Genomic DNA, 17836 nt, shown 5'->3' with positions numbered 1-17836 from the left:
GTTTTCATTTCGAAATATTATTCTAAGCTGAATTATTATTTTTATTTTTAATTCGGAGGAAATTTGTTTTCGCTTATTCTTAATTTTTAAGTAACCTTTTTTATTTGTTAGAGAAAAATAATTAAAACTAATGTCCTCATTTACTTGCATCCTCACGAGGGCAGAATTAGTCAGAGACACATGTGAACAAAATCCATCATCCTCTGCTCTTTTTGTTTATAAAATTTAATCGGTGTTGCCCAGAATTTATTATAATAATTATACCATAGCAAGTGTGTTTAATTGCCTGCGAAACAGATTTTCTTTATAATTTATTTAATATCTTAACGGTCCTGGATATGACCTAAAACTATATCCAATCGTGAGGCCCCACCTTGCGGGCCTTGGGGAGCGTGGAGCCACCCTTTAATTGCCATTGCTCCCAGGTCCACTCTGACCCGGAGTGGTAGTACCTGTTAGGGTCCCAACTATGGGTTAAATATAATCCGACTTAAAAAACAAATATACTCCATTAAATCGTTCCTCAAAATAACTAGATTCGGCATTAAATAACCTGAAAAAGGTTGATATGCCGTAAAACAAAAACAATCCACCAACCATAATATCTTAAATTAAAAATGCTCAATTTTTACGACGTGACCCAGCGTCGTTTAACCCCTAGAAAAAAAGATCAATGTCAATTTTCTTTCCAACTCCTCAAAAAACTTGAAAATGACAACTTTTAATGGTTTTCGATGGTGCTGAAAACGAATATCACATTTAAATTTGGGGCAGATAAGTAGTTTTCATGATATGAAAAATTACTTTTTCAAAAAGTGGGGGATCACTTTCCTATATAAATTTAACGTAAAATGGGAACCCACTTTCTAACCACCTAATAATTTCTTCATATCATGAAACAAATTTAACTGTGATATTCGTTTTCAGCGCCACCGAAAACCGGCGCTGTTTTTTTTTTACTAAGAGATTCGTTTATGTTTTCATAACTTAGGACGTAAATAATGCTGTCAGTAAGCTTACACAAGCGGTTTACAAAAAAATTTTTTTTGTGGAGGTGGGTATTCAATTATAGAATTTGTATAGTTTTTACCAGGTGCTCCTGTACTTTACTTAACCGCCTCCTAATGCAAACAGAACTTTTGTGAAATGTTAAACTGCAGAGGCACCTGTTAACAACTATACAAGTTCTATAATGAAAAAAGAACGAAAAACAAAAGTATGCTTTTGTAAACTTACTAACAGCTTAATTAGCGTCCTAAATTATAAGATGAAAAATGAACGCATCTCTTAATAAAAAAGAAACAGCGCCAATTTTCGAGAGTGCTGAAAACGAATATCACAGTTAAATTTGTTTTATGATATGAAGAAATTACTAGGTGACCAGAAAGTGGGTGCTCATTTTACGTTAAATCTATATAGAAAAGTGATCCCCCACTTTTTGAAAAAGTAATTTCTTCATATCATGAAAACTACTTATCTGCCCCACATTTAAACGTAATATTCGTTTTCAGCACCACGGAAAACCATTAAAAGTCGTCATTTTAAAGTTTTTGGGGGAGTTAGAAAAAACTTGACATTGACCAAAAAATTAAGACCTGGTTTTTTGTGACCTAATACGTGTAAGCAGTCTTTATAAGTAATATGAAAGAGGAAATTTTGAAAAAATTTTTTTTAACATTTTAGCGTGGGGTACAACTTTTCTATATAAATTTAACGTAAAATGAGCACCCACTTTTGGGCCACAAAGCGTCCAACCAGACATGTCATCTCTAGCATTTTTTCAAGTTTGGCGATCGAGGAGGGTGGGGAGGACAAAACATGACAGATAAAAAACTTTTAGTTTTTTGTGGTGGGGGCAGGAATTACATTTGAAACATAAAATAACGATAAATTTAATTAATTTTTATGAAACTATTCTGTAATTTCACCTAACAATTTTATAAACAGCACGAACCCCAAAATATGACAAATTCAATTTTTTTTTTGTGTGTGTGTGGGGGGGGAGAATTACATTAGAAATATAAAATGATGAAAATGTAATTTAATTGTGTTTGGAATTAATTTTTGGCAGCTTTTTTTTTCTTTTTTTTTTTGCGATCGCACGGGCATTCGCTGCTATTTTTATTGAAACAAAAGTTGTAATGATTTATTTTTAATTATCTTTTCTTTGCAGGGAGGGGTCTTTCCGGTGCTCAATATCCGGATAATAGTTTCTTCTCCTTGTAGCCCTTCTGCTGAAATATCTGGTGGAGAGGGTATCATGTACTTCGTTTTTGGGGCAATTACATTTACATGTTTTCATCCGTTCTTTTTTTTTGTTGCGGGGGTATCCACGTTGCCCATGATGAAAATGATGAGTATACAGGTGTGTTTCAAACAGAACTTCATGTCAACCCAGGCAACACTGGGTACCTATGCTGGTTACCTTATATTTTTATAAATTCAAATAATTCAATTATTTATCATGAACTCGTACATTTTACCTACCGCCGTCATCTTGGATTTTAGGTATGAGAACCCAGTCGTGTCTAAATATTTATTTAAGCATTTCCATGACTTTTAATGTAACTAGACAAATACATTTTTTTAATAAATGAATTAAATTATACTTACAAACGAAATTCATGGTAAAATATGTTATTTTTAGCTTTATAATTGTTTCCTTCATAATAATTGATCAATCAAGCTTAACATTTTTCCTAATACTTCTTAAAAGTAAGGAAAAACAGCTTTTTTTTTATTTTTACATCAAACATAAATTTTTGGCATTACATTTCTCAATTCTAATATCACTTTTAGTCAGTTTTTAATTTCGTGATTAAATCATTTTCCTTTTCTTATTTTCTAATTAATAATAACCAATGAGCCACACTCTTTTTCGATAAAATAGATCATACTGTATTTTCCCCAATCCTTTGGTGCATAAATCAAGTTGACAAAGATTTTCATTAGAATTTGGTGCCACTTAAAAGGCCGTTTTTGGTAACTCCCTTGCGGATGTAACTTGTTGGGATGTCACAACCATCATATATGGAAACCTATATCTTCATAGTTATCGTTATTCTCTCTCCTCTGATCTCGAGCGTGTAGTTCAGTGCGGGAAGGCGTGGCTGGTTACCTTTAATGCATCGAAAACCAAGCTCCTATCTTTACACCATCAACGCTCTGATCCCCATCTGGCATCATTTGTAATGGATGGCTCTCGCCTAGGAGAAGCTCAATGTTTTGACAAGCTTCTGGGCTTGACCTTTACTCCTGATATGAAATGGAACACATACATCAAGTCTGTTGCCAGGGTCGCTGGAAAGATGGTGGGTTCCTTCTACCGCTCCAGAAGATATCTCACTACTGATGCAATTCTCTATCTATATAAAAGCCAAGTACGCCCAAGGATGGAATACTGCTGCCATATCTGGGCAGAAGTTGCTAAAAATACCTATCCTGCCTTGACAGAGTACAAAATAGACTTCGTGGCTTAGTGGGGGATGCCCTTTTCTCTTCTCTGCAACCTCTCTCCCACAGAAGAGATGTTGCGAGCCTGTCTTTGTTTTACCGTTATTTCCATGGTAAGTGCTCGTCTGAGCTCCAATCTCTGGTCCCCCCTCGCCAATCTTTTACGAAAAACACCCGTCTAGAGGAAGCCACTGTCAAAAATTTTTCCCACTCTCTATCTGTGCCAAAATCAAAACGTAGATTCCATGAACACAGCTTCTTTCTTAGAACAGCAGGCCAGTGGAACTCTGTTCCGTCTGCCTGTTCCCTACCTGACTACAACTTGGATGTCTTCAAATTCAACGTAAACAAATTCCTGATGAACCGCCCCCTTAAGTAGACACTTTTTGAAATCTCACCACTAACGTACAACGTACTGTACATGCAATAACCCTTATCCCTGAGTGGCTTCCGGGCCTTGATAAGTGGTGACCTCCTTGTAAAAAAAAAAAAAAAAAAAAAATTTCAAAAAGCGAGATAACTTTTTGTAAACCGTAACGATCTACCGTATCTTAAAAAAATCTCACGTAAAACGACACTTGCAGATATAATTAATACTTATAATACTCAGCCTGTTAAAATATTATTTTTTTGGTATCGATTCTTTAAAACATACTTTATGTAATGGTATATGGAAAGTTTACACATTAAAAAATGACATTTTAAATTTATTTTTAAAGATTTAAAAGTATGGATATTTTAGCGTTTTCGTAAAAAAAAATATTTTTTTTATCCCTCATCTTAAGGATAATAATTATTGATAACATATTCAGTGAAGCTCACACTTAAAACTCAAAAGATAAAAAAAATTAAACACATTCAAATTTCAGATTTCAATCTTCGATAGCGAAGGAACCCTATGAAATCGTTTTTTGTTTTTGTTTTTCTACACTCATTCATCCTCCTATCACAAAATGAGTGTGTACTTAATGGATCGCCTAGACTTTAAGGGGTCCAACAAGGGACAAATAAGAAAAGGGAGCATGAATTCCCCCCAAATATATGTATACACGGAATATGAAAAAAAAAGTTACACGGATATAAAGTGCATTTTTTACTTATTAATCGGTAAAAATTTTATATGGATTAGATAATTACCTGATTTTTGGCAGATTTTTAAAGACAAACTTTGTTACGAAAATAAAAATCACCCCATAAATTTGGCGGCCACTATATATATATATATATATATATATATATATATATATATATATATATATATATATAATATAAAGCTGAACGTCAGTGTGTGTGGGTCACGAATAGGCTCCTATATGGTTGACTATTATAGAAAACTGATCACGTATAATGATAGATGTATCGAGACACAGGAATTGGTATGTTTGATCTGGCAGAACGGTGGTTCATTAAAATATGAGGGGTCTGCGTTCGCGCCTGATCCACAAAGTATGGAAAAAACGTTTACAAGGGCTTTTGATATAGATGTACACAATAATACTTTGATAAGTACGTTTTAACTTAAATAGGGATGGTATAATAAAATTGTGGGGTCTGCGTTCGCGCCTGGCCTCCATAGAATGGAAATAGGCACAAACTTTAATAAAAACTTTTCATATCTATCTATGTAAGTATACTTTGATAATTATGTTTCAGTTTGAAGAAATATGGTATGATAAAATTATGGGGTGTTCGTTCGCGCCTGACCTCCATAGAATGGAAATATGTCACAAAGTTTAACAAGATTTTTTAAATATAGATCCACAGAATATTGTGATAAGTGTTTCAGTGTGAACAGGCATGGTACAATAAATTATGGAGTTTATCTATTTTATTTTAACTTTCATCATATTTTTCTTTGGTTTTGATACCCCCAAATTCGAAGCTATCTCTTTACAACCCTTCCTTTTCATAACCTATCATACTTTCATAACTCAGAGTCCATTTTCTGTAGTCTGTTTTTTTAACCAAGCCAACGACGGGTACTTTTGCTAGTATATATATATATTAAATTGAAATACGTATGAAATACATTTGAAAACCGAATTACAACGCATGCGTTGTAATTCGGCTTTCAAACGTATTTCACAAAGTTTAATAGCTATTTAAACTTTTTATTCATTCTAGTATATTTATAAACTCCCGAAGACTTCGATACCTCGAAGGCAAGTACAATTCTAGTTATATATATATATATATATATATATATATATATATATATATATATATATATATATATATATACTAGCAGGGGTGCCCGGCGTTGCTCGGGTGTTTGGAGGTGTATGCTGTGCAAAAAAAAGCAAAAAAACAAAAAAAATGGTTAATTTTTTAAAACTTTGACTCCTATTATGACCCCTTAAAATTTATAGTTTCGGCCTCAAATCACTTTATTAAGTTAGATCCAGGTCCAAGGAACCTATATCTAAAATTTCAAGTGTCTAGACCCAAAATTGTCGGAGGAGTTTGGTAGAGTTCTTAAAGGTCAAATCGTTGAAATTTGACCCCTTAACAGCCAAATTTCTGGCTGACACCCGTCACATCGATTTTCCCAAATCTCAGTACCCTGTATTTCAAATTTCGAGTCTATAGACTAAAAATTGACAGAGTTATTGCGTAGGGAAATGTACACAGACACACAGACAGACACGTTCACTTTTATAGATATAATAGATAGATAGATATATACATAATACATACATATATATATATATATGTCTGACTTGTTGAACGGAAATTCAAATGAGGGAATTACAGTCATTCATCTTCTGCAGACCTACATTATAACTGAGAAAGCCCAATGCACGACAGGCAGATCCTACCATGTCGGCTGCAGTTAAATGTAAGGTTTCTAATGGGAGCCATGCTTTCACGCTGTCTGCGTCTATTTCTCTAATCTTTCAGATTTAATTTTTGGGGGATTCCAAGTGTTTGAGATAGCACGGTGAATGGCACAGCTCCAACTTTTTGGTTACTCACCAGCGGATTCCAATGACGATTGTGTGTATGACATGCGATCACTAGGGACTTTAGATGTTTTTTTAAAACTATTTTTTCGCTGCCATCACGCTTCAGTGGCCAGAGGAGAACTCACCTTACGTGACCATATACACACATACACACATATGCATTATATAGGCACACACATTTACATTTATATATGGATGCATAAATATGCATATATATACACATATATATGAGCATACATCCACTTATTTTTACACACACACACACACACACATACACACACACACACATATATATATATATATATATATATATATATATATAGAGAGAGAGAGAGAGAGAGAGAGAGTGAGAGAGATTCGGTAATTGTATCGGAATCGGGAAAATACTGGAATTGTCCCATTACTAATATACATTGTTATTAATGTATATACACACGCACATATGTACCAATATACGCAAACACCCCCCCCACACACACACACACATATATATATATATATATATATATATATATATATATACATATATATATATATGTCACTATATGTAATTTAATTTATCATGTTGTTTGGTTGTTTTTGTTTTACGGCATATCAACCCTTTTCAGGTTATTTAATGCCCAATCCAAAGATTTTGAAGAACATTTTTTTAATAGAATATATTTGTTGTTTTCAAGTCGGTTTCTATTTAGCCCATAGTTGGGACCCTAACAGGTACTACCACTCCCGGTCAGAGTGGACCTGGGAGCAATGGCAATTAAAGGGTGGTCCCACGCTCCCCAAAGTCCGCAAGCTGGGGCCTCACCACTGGATATAGTTTAAGGTCATATACAGGATCTAATTAATCATGTTTAAAATAAATATGGTCTTTATATAGCTATAATAAAATGTACCACAAAAAATATTTAAATATATCCATATATACGATAATTATAACTGCTTTACAGTGGGAAAACTATTGCTACAAAAATTAAATGTATGATTCTGTGTACGCGAATGGCTCCAGGTTTATATTCACAAGTATTCCTGTATATATGTAACATGATATCAGTGGCCTCTATTTCTTCATAACCACGTTCTTCCAGTTGCCCATGCTATTCGGTTGGTGCAAAAACAATATCGTTTTCTCACATATGTTACTTTTATGTATGCTTTCTGAATTAATTCATTGATATATATATATATAGCCATGTTATATATCATTTTGAAGCGCGTTTTTCGCTCTATCGAATCGTGTTATTCGTTACCATTCTCAATCTCTTCATTAATGTTGTTGCAGGCTTTTCGACAACATGGACATAATTCAAATCCGCACGACTTTCTTGTTCCAGTTCAAACCGAAACAGCTCATGATATCAATGATGTGTTTGCCCAGGAACCACTAACGAACGTGTGGCACAACGGTGGTTGAAGAAATTTCGCAATGGTGACGAGAGCCTCGAAACTGAAAACGGTCGCGGCCGGCCGATTGCGGTTGATAAGGAACATTTGAAAGCCTTAATTGAAGGCGATCCTCGCAAAATCACACGAAAAGTTGCTGTTAGACTAGAGGTCGATCACTCAACCGTCGTTCGCCATTTAAAGCAAATAGTGAAGTCATAAAATGTTGGATGAAAGGATGCCGCATGAATTGAACGATAATAAAAAATCATCGTTTTGAGGTGTCTTCTACACTCCTTCTGCGCAACAAAATGACCCATTTCTCGAACGGATTGTGACGTGTGATAAGAAGTGGATCCTCTACTACAACCAGCGACGTTCAGCAAAGTGGTTGGATGCCGCAGAAGCTCCACAACACTTCCCGAAGCCGAAATTGCACCAAAAAAAAGGTTATGGTGACTGTTCGGTGGTCTGCGGCCGGTCTCATCCATCACAGCTTCTTGAATCCGGGCGAAACGATTATGACAGAGCAGTACTACCAACAAATTGACGAAATGCACCAGAAGCTCCAATGTATATGCCTAAGATTGGTCATTATGAAGGTACCAATTCTCCTCCATGACAACGTTCGCCGCATGTTGTTCAAGTAACTCTGCAGAAGCTGAACTCTTTGGGATACGAGACACTACCTCATCCGCCATATTCATCTGACCTCTCGTCAATTGGTTATTACTTTTTTCACACATCTCGACAATTTTCTGCGCGCAAAATGCTCCAAAAGCCGAGATGATGCCAAATCGATCTTCAATGACTTCATCGATTCCAGAACTCCAGATTTCTATGTTAATGGGATAAATAAACTTGTTTCTCGTTGGCAAAAACCAAATACAAGCATAGGCTGTTAAGGGTCTTACGTTTGTTTTTGACAACATGCTTAAAACGTCTCCATGGCTCGCATCTCAGGTGTTTATTATCGTATCAAGTATCGGAGCACACACACACATACAATATCAGGGTTCATAACGGTAGGTTACATAATTCGATACTTAGGAGCGCAAAATAAAACACAAAACATATATATGCTTATAGATATAATAATATTAGTTTTATAATAATAAGCTCCTATATATTTGATCCCTTTCGAGAAATAATAAAATGATGGTTCATAAATTAATTACGTTGCAAGATTCCCTCCATTAGGAGAAAGGAACTCTCTTTGCAATCACGATACTAGTGTTTATACTGAAAGGATACTTGTTTTTCTTTGGCCGAGATAGGCTTCACGATACCTGGAACCAGAGTTCGAATTGTCTGATCGACGATACTGACGTGCGTAAAATAAAAACGCGAAACACACACACACACACACACACATATTTTATCATATATATAGTTTGTAGTCCATATCAGTAAACATATTCCAATCTATATTTCTTGGATTTGAAAAAAAAAAGTTACACACACGCATACACACACAAACACACACGCGCACCAAAAATTAAAAAAAGCAAAAGATACACGTTGATATTTAACTTACGTTTTCACTTCGGGATTTCCATCGGAATCCTGATGTGTCTTTATTCGATCGATTATTATATTTAGACCTGTTATATTCTGTAATCGTCTGAAAAAGAAAGGAATCAATAATTAGATTGAAATAAATTGTACGCGAACCAGTTTCAGTAGAAACCAATGAGTCACTCATTAAGTTCATCCTCTGTAAATATTTTCGTAAAAGAAACCATTAAAAATAACAAAAAATTAATTAATTAATTACTTAAACGCAAGGGGATGTAATTATGTAAACGTTAGCATTACTCCGCCGAAACAGAAATATTTCTGAATAAAGTTGGAGATTACATCGGCCAAAACGTTGTGAGAATAATAGGCCGAATAATACAAATAATACAAATGCACTTTACTAGCATTTAGGTTAGGAATAGAAGTATTGTGTCTATTCTCTCCGAGAATGGTACAATAATATCGTAGTGGTCTGCATTCCTGTATGACGTCCATAGAATTTTAACCTATCACAATTCTTAAAAATGGTTTTGGAGATAAACAACCCATAACCAGATATATTGTTAAACTACCTTTCGACCAGGGTACTCTGATAAATTTGTTTCTGTTTAAACAAACGTGGTCCAATAATATCCTTGGACCTCCGTTCGCACCAAAACCTACATTGAATGGAAATATGTTTAAACACGCCAGTAATTTACAACAGATGAAGAATACCAATGTGAAATTTAAAAAGGGTCCGCTAATAACAATAATTGCTGCCACATCTGGGCAGGAGCTGCTAAAAACAGCCTATCCTGCCTTGACAGAGTACAAAATCGGTTTCGTGGCTTAGTGGGGGATGCTCTTTTCTCTTCCCTGCAAACTCTCTCTCACAGGAGAGACGTTGCGAACCTGTCTTTATTTTATCGTTACTTCCATGGTAAGTACTCGTCTGAGCTCCAATCTTTGCCCTCCCCTCAATCTTTCACGATAAACACCCGTCTAGCTGAAATCACTGTCAAAAATTTTTCCCACTCTTTATCTGTGCCAAAACCAAAACGAAGATTCCATGAATAAAGCTTCTTTCTTAGAAATGCACGCCTGTGGAACTCTGTTCCGTTTGCCTGTTTCCACACTGACTACAACATGGATGTCTTCAAGTCCAATATAAACAAATTCCTGATGAACCGCCCGCTTAAGTAAGACACTTTATCAAATCTCCAATGCTAACATACTGTACACGCAATAACCCGTATCCCCGAGTGGCTTCCGGGCCTTGATAAGTGGTGACTACATTGGAAAATAAATAATAATAATAATAATAATAATAATGATAACAACTAGCAGAACCCGTGGAAATTCCACAGTGCTTGAACATTTTTAAAACACATTATAAATAAAATGCATAAAAAATAAAACAAATAACGACGAATTTAGAACAATTTTTTAGCAAATTCTTTTTTAACCTTTGAAAGCTAAAAATTGATTAAAAAAAAAATTAGATTTTTTTGAATGAAAATTCAAAACACAACACATTGGTTTTTTTCTGAATATTTTTTATATAAGTTATGAAGGAACAGATGTCAATTCACTTGCACATTTTTATAAAAATCTAAAAAGAAACTATAATAAAAAAAAACTTACAGCCTCCTTTCAACATGACCTTTTTAATTATAAAGTAAAATAGCCAATTTGAGACCGTAAACAGACAGCAATGTTTCTGTTCTGTAATTTTTGGAGAGGTTTTCATGATATTTAACTGATAAAGAGCGACTATAAATGATAGTAATTCGTTTCTTATTAATTACTGTTTGCGATGATGATGGTTTTTGTGACACTGGACGTTCGGACAAGTAAATAATAATAATAATAATAATAATAATAATAATAATAATAATAATAATATTAAAAACTTAATTACCCATGCAATTTTAGGATTTTACATGAATATTTTTGTAATATATCTAAATAAAAAGCGAAGTCGAACATCGGGCAAACATATTTTTCTGTCCTATTTGAAGAAGAGTGTGTAATTTTTTATGCAAGCGACATTCACCCTAGGCGAGTTGATCCAGACTTCCCCGTAGGAATAAGTTTCATGGGGGATATCAAGTTCACAAGCGATCTCCAGACACATGTACATCTCGGCCAGGGGAAATGATGACGTTTGTTTTTGTTGTGGTTATTGCAGGAAGGTGTCAAGGTTCCCCTACATGCAGTGTTTAGCATTTCCAAATAGTCACCCATATAGTATTGACTAGGCTCAGATTGCTTAAAATGAAAACCTGGTGTAAATTTGCAATAAGATAATTAAATCGGTTCAAGTTGGGAATGCGAAAAGTAGTAATGATAGATAAAACCGGAAAATACACTTACTCTAGAAACTTTTCTTTGATTTTCTGCACTTCTAAGGGGGGTCTCCGAAAGATGACTTTTAACCTCTGGCTGTCACTGACAAAATTTATCTGAAATAAACAAATAAATAAATAAAAAAGTAGAAGGAAATTCGAGTTTTATATGGGCGTCAAAAATGTTAACATTTACAAAAAAAAAAAAAAAAATAAAAATAAATAAATAAATAAAAATAAAATAAATAAAAAATAATTAAAAATAAATAAATAAAAACAAAGGCTCCTTCAGTCTTTGAAAGACTATGGATACCCACGAAGGAGTGCTTGCGCGTGAAATTTTTGTGGCATGGGTTGCACAATCTCCAACCCCACCTCTCCTGAGTCAACATTGTTAAATACTAGTGGTAAGCGAAGTGTATGTACAGGACGACTGGAAACAAATGCCGAGATAAGCGGAGAGCACATACAGGGCTATGGTCACCCATCTGGTGCTAACCAGACTCAACGTTGCTTAACGTAGGTGATCTGACGAGAACCGGTGTGTCAACGTCATTATGACATAGATACAAAAATAAATTAATAAATAAAATTAAAAAATATGTGTCCATATTACTCATCGGGTTACTATATATATTATAGAATACATGTATTCCAAAATTACTAATAATCGCTTTTATTAAGACATTAAAAACTTTTTTATAAACATGTTCCTTCATCTATATATCTACATTTACGAAAAAGAAAATGTTTTCTGTTACTCACCGTGTGACATGAAATAAATTATAACATTCATAATGATACGTTCATTAGTTTATATGACTCTGTACGCATATGAACATATACACATACTTAACCTTATATAGAGATGAAATCAATTTACTCACCATTGTTCGAAATTTGATACTTGTAAAATGTACATAAATCTGTTTATTTGTGTCGTTAGATGCGATCTGTGCCGACTACTTGATTTTAGATTTAAGAGATATTATTTCTATTCCTATAAAGTTAGTTGGTTGGTTGGTTATTCTTGTTTTACGGCATATCAACCCTTTTCAGGTTATTTAATGCCCAATCCAAAGATTTTGAAGAATATTTTTTTAATAGAATATATTTGTTGTTTTCAAGTCGGTTTCTAACAGGTACTACCACTCCGGGTCAGAGTGGACCTGGGAGCAATGGCAATTAAAGGATGGCTCCCCACTCCCCAAAGCCCACAAGCTGGGGCCTCACCACTGGATATAGTTTAAGGTCATATCCAGGACCTATAGAGTTAGGTATGTGTATATGTTTATATATTTGCGTGTATATGATGATCTCCTAAACTCATAAACCGAACATTATGAATTTTAATACACAGTTTCTAGTCGTAAGGGATCGTAATGTGGGTCATATTTAGTTTCATTTATTTCATAAACAAGGTAAAATCGGCGTAGAATACCTTCGTGAAAATTCAGATATCTTTGAATTTTGTGAACTTTTAAAAACAAATATCAAACATTAGTTAATAAATATTCCTTGATTTTCAGTTTTTTTTTGGGAAGTATGCTTAAGGGACTTTTTTTGTGGGGTGTGGTCGTAATGTTGTCACATTCTCTTATGTGAACATTGAAATATTTCAGATTTGTTTTGAATTTAATCTATAATCATTGAACACAGATGAGGTTAAAATTTCCAGAATTTCAATTTCTTCTAAAGATCATTTTCATTTTAATATTTTCTATTAGAATCAAAACCATGTAATGGATTTTGATTAATATTTTTTGGAAATCACTTCAGACAAGCCATGAAGCCACTTGATTTAAGGAGGTAATATACTACCTCAATGTTAAAAACCAGCCAACGATAAGATGGATAGATACTGATTTCGAAACCCGTAATCCTCCTTTCCTTTGTCAGAAATCATGGAATGTGAGGACTAAAGAACTAAATAAGCGAAGCGAAAGTTATGAGGCTGCTGAAAGTATACCCAAAGTTCACTTTCTGTTTCCCTTTTAGAATAAGGATTCTAGATATCACGTTTACTATCATTATATCTTTTCATCTTCGTGAAGGGAACATAGGACTCTCTTCGAGTAACAAATTTTATTTTGGAACGGATATTCTTCTTGTTTCTTATGCATTTCGTTTTGTTAAAGTTTAAGATTTTTTATTTATCCGGTTCTATATTTCTAGATTTTGGCGACGCATGCATTTCTCAATAAAATGTTTGATACGAGATACAGGGTGGAACGATAAAAGTGTCGCCCTAAAAAAGCAACACTTCAGCTTTATTTTAAATCTTTTATGGAAAAAATCAATTCGGGCAAATTTATTATGGAATAGAGCTGAAACCTATTCAATGTAGCCGCCTTCAGCCGCAATCACCACCTCGATACGGGCTCGGAACTGAGAGCATGCCTCCTCCACAAGCACCGGCGGAATACTCGACGGATGGTGGCGATCAGGCTGGCATTGGTGTTGTGGGAGGTCATGCTGCTGATGTGCTCGACGTGTGACCAATCGAAGTAGTCTAGCCGGTTCAGGTCAGGAGAGGAAGGGGGTCAGTGCGAGAAGGGTAAAAAGTTGTACTCCTTCTGAAGCCAAGCCCTGGTCTCTTTGGACGTGAGCTGGTGCCGAATCCTGATGTCACATCCAGGGTCTGTCAGCGGTCACCTGATTTCACAAAGGGATCACCATACTCTTCAGCACATGCAGGTATACTTTGGTGTTGACTTTCAAGCCGACTTCGAAGATGTGAGGTGACATGGTGTGGCTCTCACTTCAAACCACAGGAAAGACCATAACCGTAGCCAGAAACTTTGTTTTCATCATCCTGGTCACGTCCCTGATATTCCTGGCAATCCAGCGATGCATTTTGAGGGTGCTGGCAATGGTCCTGTTGTCATAACTTTAATCGGTAGACAGCACGAGTTGTACAGCGGCGCATATCCGATTTCGCTCGTTGAACCTTGTGTCACTTTCATACATGATAGAAGGCTCCTATCGTTATTGGCATTTGTACACAACTGGCAAACTAGTAGATAGTCTGCAACAAAAAAGAAAACCGGTTTTCATCAAACGGAAATGGAATTATATCGTTCTTTTTTTTTCTAGGGAGACAATTTTATCGTTCCAGCCTGTATATCGGAGTACTTGAATGTATGAAGGATGTTATGTTTATACTCACCGTTAAGTTAGCAGTGTCAGAGTTGTGCACCCCGTCGGTAACCAGGATGGGTAGTACGAACGACCCGTGCATGTTGGGTTGGAAGAACATGTTTGTAATAACGGAGCCGTTGCTACTGACAATAAAGGGTTGTCGAGTCCTATTGGAGACGGGGTCACGTGTCATCATCGATCGAAGACTCTCGCTTATTCGAATTGCTCCAATTTGTTGGAAGGCATGAACTGAGTTGTTACCAATGTCGGGATCATCAACCTCGTACTGAATAAGCAAATAAACAAAAAACAAAAAAATAAATGGAATAACCGAATAACCGAATAACCGAATAAAAGCAAAAGGCTTCAAATATGTACAGGGTCTGCCTTAAATGCTTATAATGTTACTACATATATTTTCTTCGGTTTATGACTTTGTTGATGCTTAAGCATTTTTTTTTTCTACTTCGTGTGTTATTCGAAAGCGGAAATCGTTTATATTTTTTGATAAACGTTTTAATATACATTTTTTACATTTTAATTTTCATTTTAAATGCACATTATATTAACACGATTAACAATAGAGCAAAATTGCAATTTTAGTGTTGTTATGCAACAAGAATTCCGAAAATAATTTCAGTCTAATTCGCACACCTATCCAAAATTATTAATCTACTGAAAAAATATCCGAATGGAGAGAGTGGTAGGCCTAAAAAATACGTCTGTTGTTGTAGTAGTAGTAGTAGTAGTAATAATAATAATAATAATACACTCCTCTTTTTGTGTGTGCACATGTTACCATAAACCGGCATCACACCAAATAAGTGAGAAAGGTCAAGGAGGATAGAAAACCGAGGAGAGAAAGCACTAGTCAGATCTCCGCTTGTTGAGTGCAAAGAGGACTGGAATCTTGTAGAAGCTTATTATCATCCAAATTCCAGTTAAGACCAATGGTCGCTGTCAATGAGAAATCAATGGTAAGAGGCTGTTGCGATAAGGCAAATTCTTTTTTTGCAAAGGTTATCAAACGAGGTAACAAGTACTGGGAATCTGGGGAGACTTGTTGTCACTCAGACTCCACAAAATACAACACGTTGTTCTCAAATAATAATAATAATAATAATAATAATAATAATAATAATAATAATAATAATAATAATAATAATAATACCTGAAGTTCAAAGATCGTGGTACCGAAGTCAGTATCCCTGGTGACACCAACACTCATGTGCTTCCGTCGAAATTTAGGCGGATTATCGTTAATATCGGTAATAACCACTTGAACCCAAAGATAAGAACTGGGTATGATTTCTCGCTTGTAGAAATCCTCAGGATAAAGTGATCGGCCTTTTAGGCTTCGCTGGAAGCAGGTGTTTGTCGCGTTGATCAGAAGATTTACAGCGCCTTGCTTCTCTCTGTCGATACTCTTCTGGATGTAGAGTCCGCCCGATGTCTGGTTCAACCAAAAGTGATCAATCATTTCACCACCTGACATGAAAGAAAAACAAAAGGGCGAAGAGCACGGAATTAGAATGGAAATCAGTCAAAGAATGGAAAGTTTGCAACTTGGTGCTGGTATTAAGTGCTTTGTCAAGAGAATCATAAGAAAGGGATGAAAAGGGACAAGGGGTACAAGATGCAAGAAGGAGAATGCGTAAGAAGAGAAAGAGGTAAAAATGTAGAAGATGGAGGGCGTATGGAGTGAAAAGGAAGAAAAGAAGGAAAAAAGAGAGAAAGAAGAAATAAAAGAAAAAGGGTGACAAAATAGAAGAATAATAACGAAGTGTTTTATCAAACGGATTTGAAGAAAAATGAAAAAGGATGAAGAAGATGATATACGGGAAGAAAAGGGAAGCTTAAAAGAAAGAGAAGAAATATGAGAAGAGAGAGAGAGAGAAAGAGAGAGAGAGAGAGAAAGAGAGAGGAAGAAAAAAAAGAACATGAAGAAGAAGAGGCGAAAAAGAAGGAGAAAAAGAGAAAAGCTAATGTTGCGATAAAAAAGAAGACAAGACGACAGCAGCGCGAGAAAATAAAAAAAACTAAAAAAACAAAAAAAAAAACAAAAAAACAAAACAAACAAACAAACAAAACAAAACCCGATGTAGTAAAGGGGAAAATAATAAGACTGGGATAGAAGAAGGAAGTACGAGAATAAAAAGAATGTGGAGAAGTAAAAAAAAAAAGGGATGAAGAGAAGAAAAAGTTCAGAGATGAAGGAGAACAAGAAGGAGAAGAATGTGGAGAAGGAAAGTACGGCATTCAGAAAAAAATAGAGAAACAAAAATGAATACATAGAAGAAAAATAATAATAATAATAATAATAATAATAATAATAATAATACTGATGCCAAATAGCCGAGAAAAGTCGTGGAGGATGGAAAGATCGAGGAGAGGGCGCTGACCAGACCTCTGGTGGACAAGTGCCAAGAGAACTGGGGCTTTGGGGAGGCTTATTGCCACTCAAATTTCAGTGGAGACCAATGGCCGCTGCTAGTGAAAAATCAATGGTAAGTGGCTGTTGCGATAATGCAAATTCATTTGCAAATGTTATCGAAAGAGGTGAAGAGTACCGGAAATCTGGGGAGACTTGTTGTCACTCAGCTTCCGTGGAATATCATGCGTTATTCTCAAGGAGAGACCCTTTATGACCTGTGTGAAAGCTCCTTGTGAGCTGCTGCTGCTGCTAATAATAATAATAATAATAATAATAATAATAATAATAATAATAATAATAATAATAATAATAGGAGTAATCGAAATACGAAGAAGCAAAATACGAATAAAAAGTGGAATGGGCAAAAAAGAAACGAAACGAATATGAATGAGTAAAAAAAGAATTGGAAGGAGGTGTAATACAAACAAACAAACAAACAAACAAACAATGGTAAAAATGAAACAGAAGAGGAAAAATGGCGGAAATAAACAGAAAAGAGACGCAAAGAGAATATGTGATAAATAAATAAAAAGGAAGATTATAAAAATAAAGAAAACAAAAGAGAAAAGAAGGAGGCGGGGGAGAAAAATAGAAGAAGAAGAAAAAAGTAA

At 35.0% G+C, this 17836-nt stretch overlaps 1 protein-coding gene across 11 annotated transcripts in view; it reads right to left on the bottom strand.

The window, feature by feature from the left end:
- LOC145286125 (cadherin-23-like) overlaps positions 1-17836 on the bottom strand; it is a 1312625-nt gene that overhangs the window by 290037 nt on the left and 1004752 nt on the right. For all 11 annotated transcript variants that reach the window (XR_013869108.1, XM_080134833.1, XM_080134832.1 and 8 more), the window contains 4 exons: positions 15963-16279; positions 14820-15077; positions 11679-11767; positions 9337-9423 (listed from right to left, as the gene is read on the bottom strand). Coding sequence is in view for 10 of the 11 variants with exons in the window: in XM_080134833.1 (XP_079990959.1) it covers positions 9337-9423; positions 11679-11767; positions 14820-15077; positions 15963-16279 (751 nt within the window). In the remaining variant the exon portion in view is untranslated. The remainder of the gene's footprint in view (positions 1-9336; positions 9424-11678; positions 11768-14819; positions 15078-15962; positions 16280-17836) is intronic.

Source organism: Euprymna scolopes, chromosome 10 (assembly GCF_053919585.1).
Source record: "Euprymna scolopes isolate OS-2025 chromosome 10, ASM5391958v1, whole genome shotgun sequence".
Lineage (NCBI taxonomy): Eukaryota > Metazoa > Mollusca > Cephalopoda > Sepiida > Sepiolidae > Euprymna > Euprymna scolopes.
This window is presented reverse-complemented; position numbering and strand designations above follow the sequence as displayed.